General features: G+C 53.1%; 1 protein-coding gene across 1 annotated transcript; it reads left to right on the top strand.

The window, feature by feature from the left end:
- Window positions 1–4442: 4442 nt before the first annotated feature.
- LOC122930723 (terminal nucleotidyltransferase 5C-like) lies at window positions 4443–9766 on the top strand. Its single transcript, XM_044284289.1, has 2 exons — window positions 4443–4588; window positions 7331–9766. Exon 2 carries the CDS (start codon window positions 7344–7346, stop codon window positions 8508–8510), a length of 1167 nt encoding a protein of 388 aa, XP_044140224.1. The 5' UTR covers window positions 4443–4588; window positions 7331–7343; the 3' UTR covers window positions 8511–9766.
- Window positions 9767–10266: the final 500 nt, after the last annotated feature.

Consider the following 10266-nt stretch of genomic DNA (forward strand, 5'->3'; position numbering starts at 1 on the left):
TTACCCAATTTTAAAAACGAAATCCCTTAATCTCTTACGTACACAGGGCGTACATGTACACCCTGATGTCCGAGTCCTTAAGCACACAAGGCATACATGTACGCCCTGTGTATTTCCGATCACCACCGCACGGCAGGTGGTGATCGGAACGGGGTGCCTGCTGAAATCATTCAGCAGGCACCCTGTGACCCCCCCCCCCCCCCCCCTTATCGGCAAACGCTGCAAACCGCAGGTCAATTCAAACCTGCGGTTTGCAGTGTTTCTGGGTCATTCGGGTCTCTGGTGACCCGATGAACCGGAATAGGAGGGTGATCGGTGGTGTAATACACCCCCAATCACCCTCCGTAGATCCTGTGAGGTGGCGGTGACGCCACCTCTCAGGATCGCCTGTGATTGGCTGGACGGGGGGGGGGGGGGAATAATGCCCCAGGGCTCCACTCTCTTCCCCCACAGACTTCCGTGTGAGCAAGGAGAGAGGATCCCCGTGTCTGTCCCTCTGCCTCCCACGCGATCTGCCGCCATCCGTGGCCCCTGAGCCACCATAAAGTGCCATCTGGCACATAAACATTTAGGGAGAGCTTTAGTTAGGGAGAGTGAAAGAAAAAAAGGATCTGAGGGTGACAGTAAAAGCATCCCAGAGTTATTCATGCATAAAGTGACACTGGTCAGATTAGCAAAAAATGGCCGGGTCCTTAAGGTGAAAAATGGCAGGGTCCTGAAGGAGTTAAAGCTGATGCAGGCAGTGACAAAATGTTAGCAAGACAAATGACACTTTCCACGCCAAGAAGAGGTACATTCTCGCGTCTGCAATGTATACATTGCTGCAGTGTAATCAAGGGCGAGTACTTCCCCCACCCTCATACAGGGGATTCTCTCCCAATGGTTTCTTCACATTCAATAGCAGTTTTGTTGCACACATCTTGAAGTGCCCTTGCGGACTCGTCTATGTTGGTTCCGCTAGAATGAAGGACCGATTCTGCAAACACAAATCAAAAGAATCCGTTACTTCCTATACCTTATCATTTCGATAAATGCCGGCACAACATTTCGCAACTGCGCTTCCAGATCACAGCACAAATACCTTCCCCACGGAGAGGTGGTGAGAGGGTTAAATCCCTCAAGAAAAGAGAGGTGTTCCGGATTCACAGATTGCAGACTCTGGAACCCAAGGGGTTACACCGTGACTACGATCTGAGCAGTTTCCTTTGATGTAAGGTTCTTCTCGCATATTAATTCTCAGATTGGTTTTTTAATGGTATAATTTTCTTTCTTTGTTTTCCCAGAAGACGCGATGGACGTTATATGAGCGCAACGTCTCCGCAGACCTAGAAGACTGCGTCCTGTGTGTTAGTCGCCTCCCGCGATAAGTAATGTTGTATGTCAGGTTCAGATTTACCCCAAGTGCTTTGCTCCTGCCGCTTTGGTCATTCTGTTCTGTTTATATGGTTTCTATAGTAACCTGACGTCACAGCCGGTATTACCGCGGACTATTTAAAACCTTTGTGTTTCATTGTATCTTGTCTGTTTGAGAAAGGCTCACCTTACGACATTTATGGGAAGGTGCCTGAGCAACAGGTTCTATTTCGCGATTGTCCTGCAAACGCGAGTCATTAACTTGTTTGCCTGTTCCATGTACCAGACTTCTGCCAAATCTGACCTCTCGCTGCCCGACCTCTGCTGGTTCTCCGTACTGACCATGAGTTGGCTTCCCCGATTCCTTGGTGCTCCAACTAGTCCCTCTTAAAGCAAATCCCTGTGGGTCAGCAGTGACTATGCCAGGGGCAGCTGCCTGGTGGCCCCTTCTCATCTGACCACCCCTCTAGACTATGCGCCATGCATCTGCTGGTGGCCTCCTCGGAGACCAGATGTTATACATTAATGGCTGCCTGTGCTTGTTAACTCTTCGTTAGGCTTCCTTCAGTCTCCTGGAGCCGATACCTGCTCCCCTGCAATGGACTTCACCAGGGGCGCAGTCACTGGGACATGTGGACAGCTTTTCAGAGATTGGCCCTTTCATTTCTCCTCTTATCAAAGGTCTTCCATGTTCCTGCCTTCTTCTCCATATAGTTTCCTGACCGAGGAGTTCAGTTTGTTTCCTGGTTCTGGAGGTCGCCGTCTAAGGTTCTCGCGTCTGTGTAGACGTCCAGAGGGCAGACACCGCGCCACCGGCCCCGGGAACTAGTCTTACCTCCAACCTGAAATCAGGCAACAGAGCAAGCAGACGAGCATCAGCACTCCGAACACCGGCACTCTCTCATAGAGGGACCCCAACACCGCGGCACTCTCTCATAGAGGGACCCCAACACCGCAGCACTCTCTCAGAGGGACCCCAACACCGCGGAACTCTCTCATAGACGGACCCCAACACCGGCACTCTCTCATACAAGGACCCCAACACCGGCACTCTCTCATACAAGGATCCCAACACCGCGGCACTCTCTCATAGAGGGACCCCAACACCGGCATTCTCTCATACAAGGATCCCAACACCACGGCACTCTCTCATAGACGGACCCCAACACCGCAGCACTCTCTCATAGAGGGACCCCAACACCGGCATTCTCTCATACAAGGATCCCAACACCGCGGCACTCTCTCATACAAGAATCCCAACACTGGCACTCTCTCATACAAGGATCCCAACGCTGGCACTCTCTCATAGACGGACCCAAACACCGCGGCACTCTCTCATAGAGGGACCCCAACACCGCGGCACTCTCTCATAGATGGACCCCACCACCGCGGCACTCTCTCATACAAGGATCCCAACACCGGCACTCTCTCATAGAGGGACCCCAACACCGCAGCACTCTCTCATACAAGGACCCCAACACCGCGGCACTCTCTCATAGATGGACCCCAACACCGGCATTCTCTCATACAAGGATCCCAACACCGGCACTCTCTCATAGAGGGACCCCAACACCGCAGCACTCTCTCATACAAGGACCCCAACACCGCGGCACTCTCTCATAGACGGACCCCAACACCGCAGCACTCTCTTATACAAGGATCCCAACGCCGACACTCTCTCATAGACGGACCCCAACACCGCGGCACTCTCTCAGACAAGGATCCCAACACCGGCACTCTCTCATAGAGGGACCCCAACACCGCAGCACTCTCTCATAGACGGACCCCAACACCGCGGCACTCTCTCATAGACGGACCCCAACACCGCGGCACTCTCTCATAGAGGGACCCCCAACACCGCAGCACTCTCGCATACAAGGACCCCAACACCGCGGCACTCTCTCATACAAGGATCCCAACGCCGGCACTCTCTCATAGACGGACCCCAACACCGCGGCACTCTCTCATACAAGGATCCCAACGCCGGCACTCTCTCATAGAGGGACCCCAACACCGCAGCACTCTCTCATACAAGGATCCCAACGCTGGCACTCTCTCATAGACGGACCCCAACACCACGGCACTCTCTCATAGACGGACCCCAACGCCGGCACTCTCTCATAGACGGACCCCAACGCCGGCACTCTCTCATAGACGGACCCCAACGCCGGCACTCTCTCATAGACGGACCCCAACGCCGGCACTCTCTCATAGACTGACCCCAACGCCGGCACTCTCTCATAGACTGACCCCAACGCCGGCACTCTCTCATAGATGGACCCCAACGCCGGCACTCTCTCATAGACGGACCCCAACGCCGGCACTCTCTCATAGACGGACCCCAACGCCGGCACTCTCTCATAGACGGACCCCAACGCCGCAGCACTCTCATAGACGGACCCCAACGCCGCAGCACTCTCTCATAGATGGACCCCAACGCCGACACTCTCTTATACAAGAAACCTAATACCAGCTCTGAAATCCTCTGTGCTGCTGGGAGGACCCTGCTCCTTTCACCGTGTAACCCTCCTGTATCATTCTCTTGACGCAGCCGTGTTGTTGGTTTTGCGATTGTGACGCAATTTTGCACACCGTTCTATGTGTAAATGGAGGGGGTGGTCGTTACTCATTTCATCCAATCAGCTGTGTGCCTTCACTTTGCGGCAGCCTATCACCGCGCTCGCTCGGTGTCACGTGTTCTGGGGCAGTCACTTACTCACATACCTTGGCGAAAAAGAATGAAATCTCGATTAGAGCTGCTCTGAGAGGCCGCGCCCATTATTTATTGCACGTGACCCTGTGACGTCACAATCCTGATGGCGCATGGAGTTTAGACACTACCATTATTTATTGGTTTCCTAGTAACTATTCACGACGGCGGCGAATCACAGACAAGCAGTTCCTGACGTCACAGAGGCGCACTGATCTCTCTATAGACTGTCATAAAGTTGGAGAAAATAGTCCGAAGGGTTCCCCGCTGACCTGGGCGCCCAGGGCTGACGGTGGATACCACACTGGAGGGGACCTCTATCTCCTCGTTCCCGGCATCCGTTATCTGCGGCTGCGGACCGGAGAAGATAACCTACCCCGTGCAGCGGTCGAGGCGGAAGGATCTTATGAAGTGCCATTCCTCAGTGGTATATAAGAGCAGAGCGTCGTGTGTATGACGTCTGTCAGCGGAGGTTCGCTGCAGCTGAAGGAGGTTGTGTTCTGTGCTCAGCGCGTGTCCGGCCTGGTGAGTGCGGCTACCGTATGGCGAGAGGGACGTGTGATACATGTGGTGTTATATAATAGTGCGGTGTGACGTATAGATACTCTATAATAGTGCAGTGTGACGTAAATACATGTAGTACTCTATAATAGTGCAGTGTGACGTATAATGCATGTAGTACTCTATAATAGTGCAGTGTGACCTATAGTGTAATACTCTATAATAGTGCAGTGTGAGGTATAATACATGTAGTACTCTATAATAGTGCAGTGTGACCTATAGTGTAATACTCTATAATAGTGCAGTGTGAGGTATAATACATGTAGTACTCTATAATAGTGCAGTGTGACCTATAGTGTAATACTCTATAATAGTGCAGTGTGAGGTATAATACATGTAGTACTCTATAATAGTGCAGTGTGACCTATAGTGTAATACTCTATAATAGTGCAGTGTGAGGTATAATACATGTAGTACTCTATAATAGTGCAGTGTGACCTATAGTGTAATACTCTATAATAGTGCAGTGTGAGGTATAATATATGTAATGCTATATAATAGTGTGTTGTATGGGGCAGTACTCTATCCTTCCTCTGCCTTAATACCGGTCTGTTCTGAAGCATGGACTGGTATCATCTATAATGTTCTCACATGGACCCTTCATCCTGCGCCCCCCCCCCCCCCCCCCCCCCCCCCCCCCAAACACAGCTGTATAATGCCTCCCTCCACCTGGGCACTGTGTATAATGCCTCCCTCCACCTGGGCACTGTGTATAGTGGGGACCCCCCTCTCTACAGCTGTGACTGGGCATTACCCTCAGTAAGGGGTGGTGATGCTGGGCCCCCTGCCTGTACCTGTTTGGGGGGGGCCTGGTACTGCCTCTTGTGCAGGTGGATGCCCACTTTCCCCTTGTTGGGTGACTGGGACCAGTTAGACCCCTGTGGTTTGGGGGATCCCTGTTGTAAAGTGCTGCTGATGCATGTCAGGATGAGCACGGGGGGAGAAGAGCTGTCTGTGCCTGGGATCTGTAGGGTTGGGGTGAGCACACTTATGGGGTCTGCCTCCCATCGGAGGAGCCCCCGCTGCATGTCGCCTAGCGCAGAACTACAATTCGTTCTGGTTTGGTAACAGCTGGAGGGCTGTCTGTAGACTGAGACATTGTAACAAACCATCAGCTGTATGGGTTCTGAATGTAAAGTTAGAAGTTCCTCCACAGATTCCACATCTGTGCTTGCTGTCAGTGACTATAACTCCTCGTGGGGTCCCCTGGGTCCTGTTATCCATATTTGCAGCCTCAGCCGACACTATATATAACCGCAGGGCGGCATTCTAAGAATGCTGATACAACCTGTCAGGATTGGGGGGGGGGTCCATCATGGTGGTCGGCGCTGATGTCATGGGGGGCAGACTTTCACTGGGCGCACTGTTTTCTGGAAGCTCTGCTTGTCCTGATATTGGCTCTAGTACTCTAGTCACTTCTGGAGCTGCATGTGTTCGGCATGTACCGCTGTGTTGGTTTCTCAGCTAACCTATTAGTTAAACTATGAATGCAGCTCTGGATGTGACCGGAGTAGAAGAGAAGAATGAGCCTATGTAGTCTGAAGGTGAATAATCAGAAGAGGAGGGTTGAGCGGACCTCGCTGTAGTGTCACCCGGCTCTGCTACATCTCTGCCCCCTCTTATATCAGCTCTGGAGTGTTATAACCTCCAGATGTGGCTGATATCAGCCTCTTATAACGCTCCAGCGCTGGCGGGGGTAGAAGTGTCAGCGCTGTATTGCAGCTGGTAGATTGGACTGCATGCACACCTGGCCACTGCTGATGGATCGTTACAATGTATCAGTCTGCAGTCCAGGCTGTTTGCCTCACACTATTGATTGGATACAATTGTAACAAACTCTTCCGTCAAATCTTTCCTGAGCCAGTGAATGGCATTGCTGAATTTACCCAGAATTATTCAGTTTATTGACAGCAAGCAGAGATCTTAAACGATGAGGACGTGAAATGCGCTCTGAATGTAGTGTCCCGTTTTTGTACTGAAGCCCTCGGTGCCGCCTTTATGGCTGGCGCTCAGATTAGACGTGTGTGGACTTGCCAGGCATAGCAGGGGGCTGATCCGCTGACCTGAGGTGCCCGTCTGCAGCGCTCCCTGTGGAGGGGGTCGGTCACTGCACTGCTCCCTGTTATCAGCCGGCTGCAGCGGAGGCTCTGGTGCCTCCTACCCTAGTGACCTGCAGCTCGGTGCCAGGGTGCTATTAAAAGCTTGAGGGCTGGCGCGCGGCCAGAGTACATGCAGTCACCATATGGGTTATGTGCTCGTCGGTGAAAGCGGAGCAGCCCCTTAATATAGCCTTGCAGTGCTGCCGAGGCCTCCAGCTGCGCCAGGCCTAGGTTGCCCCAGACGCCTGCATGCCTATGGTTTCCCATCCTATGTGCCCCTGACAGCGGCTTCAGGGCTGTTGCCGTCGCTCATTAAACCTTGGACTAATTGAGCTGTTTGTGATGGAGGTTGTTGACTTTGACCAGATAGCGGGGATCCAGGTGTCCTCCTGTGAAATGCGTCAGACTACACTTATTGTATCCAGACTCTGAGGAATGTCTTTACTCCAGTCACATCCAGAGCTGCATTCAGACTTCTGCTTGCTGCCACTTGTGTTTGAAGGTGATATCCCATAGTATTGCAGCTCTGGAGGTGACTGGAGTAGAGGTAATGTTGCTTGGGTTTGTTTGGTCTTGTCACTGACCCCTCTTCCTCTTGACTCCGCAGTGATACAAGAACTATGGCAAGCCAAGGAAGTGAAGCCCCCGGCCCGTCCAGGGCCCGCAGCGTCCTCACCTGGGAGCAGGTGGACCGCCTTAACAGCTTCCTTACAGAAGTGGTTCCCATCCACGGCCGTGGAAACTTCCCCACCTTGAAGATCACCCTGAAGGACATTGTGCAGTTGGTCCGCAGCCGCCTGGAGGACGCCGGGATCAAGGTGCGGGACGTCCGGCTCAATGGCTCGGCGGCCAGTCACGTCCTGGTGAAGGACAACGGGCTGGGGTACAAAGACTTGGACTTGATCTTCGGGGTGACCGTTTCCTCCGAGGCAGACTTCCAACTCGTGAAAGATGTGGTCATCGGCCTACTCCTGAACTTCTTACCCAAGGGGGTGAACAAGGAGAAGATCAGCCCGGTGACCCTGAAGGAGGCGTACGTGCAGAAGCTGGTGAAGGTGTTCACCGAGGCCGACCGCTGGAGCCTCATCTCCCTGTCCAACAAGGACGGCCGCAACATCGAGCTCAAGTTCGTCCACTCCATCCGCCGGCAGTTTGAGTTCAGCGTGGACTCCTTCCAGATCGTGCTGGACTCTCTGCTCTTCTACTACGACTGCTCCGAGAACCCCATGTCCGAGCACTTCCACCCCACCGTCATCGGGGAGAGCGTGTACGGCGACTTCGAGGCCGCCCTGGGCCACCTCCGGAACAAGCAGATCGCTACCAAGAACCCGGAGGAGATCCGAGGCGGCGGCCTGATGAAGTACAGCAACCTGCTGGTGCGGGACTTCAAGCCAGCGGACAGGGAGCAGATCAAGTCCCTGGAGCGCTACATGTGCTCCCGCTTCTTCATCGACTTCTCGGACATCTTCGAGCAGCAGCGGAAGCTGGAGTCTTATCTCCAGAATCACTTCATCGGGGAGGAGAAGAGCAAGTACGACTACCTGATGATCCTGCGGCGCGTGGTGAACGAGAGCACCGTGTGCCTGATGGGGCACGAGCGCCGGCAGACCCTCAACCTCATCTCCCTGCTGGCCCTCCGGGTGCTGGCCGAGCAGAACATCATCCCCAACGCCACCAACGTCACCTGCTACTACCAGCCCGCCCCCTACGTCAGCGACGCCAACTTCAGCAACTACTACATCGCCAACACCGCCGTCTCCTACCCAACATGGCTGCCGTGCAGTTAGAGGCGACCTCTGGGGCTGCTGGACCCTTCACTGTCTGACTATTGAGCCTCCATTACTGGAATGCCACCAAGAGCCCACTCCACTGCAAAAATGTGTGCCCCCCGTGAGCATTTCTGAATGTGTGGCCGATCATGACGCAATCTGTTACCGCTGATACTGTGATTCTCTGGGGACCCCCTGACTTTTTAAACCTATCAGTGTTTTTGTTTGGACGAGCCCATTACCCCTGGTGGGGGGAGGGGGCGGCTCGATGGAACATTTCTTCCCTGGGGTGTGGGGTCTCCGAATGGCCCTGGGACATGAAAAAGGAAAAAAATGAAGGAAAAAAGTTTAAAAAAACAAAACCAAAAAAAAATCAAAAAAGTGAAATTTTTGTGTTTATTTATTGTAAAGACATAAAACAACCAAAAATGGTAGAAAATGTAAAAAAGTGTTGTGGGCGTGTGCCGCTGCCGGGTGTGGGTTCTGTTTCTGCTTGTGCCTTACTGCGCAGCGTCTTCCCCCTGACCTGGCGTGGATTATTATTTTTGTGGTTTTTCAGAGCTGCAGTTACTTTATTTTTGGGGGGGGTTTTTTGGGAATTTTTTTTCCCCCTTTTCACTGCAGCATAGACGTCAAGGGGTGTCCTGCGGACCGCACAGGCGAGTGGGGGGCACTTAATGTCCAGGGTTAAATGGCTGTTTCTGTAAACCCTTGTACTGATTTGTCTCCATTCACAACCAGAGCTGCAGTCTCCACTTCTGCACAGTGTTGTGGGGGATGTAGTGGACGCACCAGTCACTAGTGCAGGGATGGCCAACCTGCAGCTCTCCAGCTGTTACAAAACTACAACTCCCACCATGACCTGCTGTGGGCATGCTGGGAGTTGTAGTTTTGGAGCCGCAGGTTGGCCATCCCTGCACTAGTGGCATGCTGCACCTCTCACAACGCACCCCAGCGGTGAAGGTGCTGAACAAGCAGAGCCTGAAGGCCGATGTGGCCAGACCCCAACCAGTTGCAGCTCTGGATGTGACTGGAGCCTACCAGCCCTCTTCTGCTTGAACTGCTGCCAGGAAGTGTTGTACAAGGGCCAGTCATGTATTTAGTTGTGCTGTTGTCTCGCTACCTGGGAGGGGGTGGGTGAAGTGCCTTAAACCTGCCAGAGGTCTGTGTGCCCCCCTGGTACACTGTAACGACACCACTGCTCTTCTCTTGTACTGTTACTGCTCAGGAAATTGTCTTCTCTTGTAATCAGAAATAAAAGCCCCTTGACGTAAGCAGCTGTCGTCTTGTGTCTCTGTGCCGGAATCCTCCAGCGCCCGTGGGGTTAATCGGTATCTCCCGCTGTAATGGAAATGCAAATATCTGCGCCCTGCGCTGTTTGCCCAGATGTTGAGGCTTCCAAGAAAATCCACCGAGCGCTCGTCCTCCAGCTGCCGGAGGTATGGGGACCGATCTACACTCCGCTCACTGCCTGAGCTGCAGACAAAAAAAGGGGGGGTCATCTACCCCCAAGTGCTCTGTGTAGAGCAGGGATCAGCTGCTGTGAGACTACAACTCCCAGCATCTAAACTTGGCTGTTCATAGAAGTGGAAGGAGTATTCTGGGGGTTGTAGTTTCTGAACGGCTGGGGGTTGCTGAACCAGCAGGTCGTGTGCTGCAGCTCTGCGTGTGACTGGAGTACGGGACATGGTGCTCCGCGGGGGCAGATTGTGTGGTCAGCAGCTACTGGCTTCTCACCACTTACTATCTGTGCTTGCTTTCAGTGAAAAGCCTT

Source organism: Bufo gargarizans, chromosome 3, assembly GCF_014858855.1.
Source record: "Bufo gargarizans isolate SCDJY-AF-19 chromosome 3, ASM1485885v1, whole genome shotgun sequence".
NCBI classification, from domain to species: domain Eukaryota; kingdom Metazoa; phylum Chordata; class Amphibia; order Anura; family Bufonidae; genus Bufo; species Bufo gargarizans.

Excerpts from the sequence above, each read along its gene's own strand:
- LOC122930723 (XM_044284289.1), top strand. The coding sequence starts at position 7,344 with ATGGCAAGCCAAGGAAGTGAAGCCCCCGGCCCGTCCAGGGCCCGCAGC.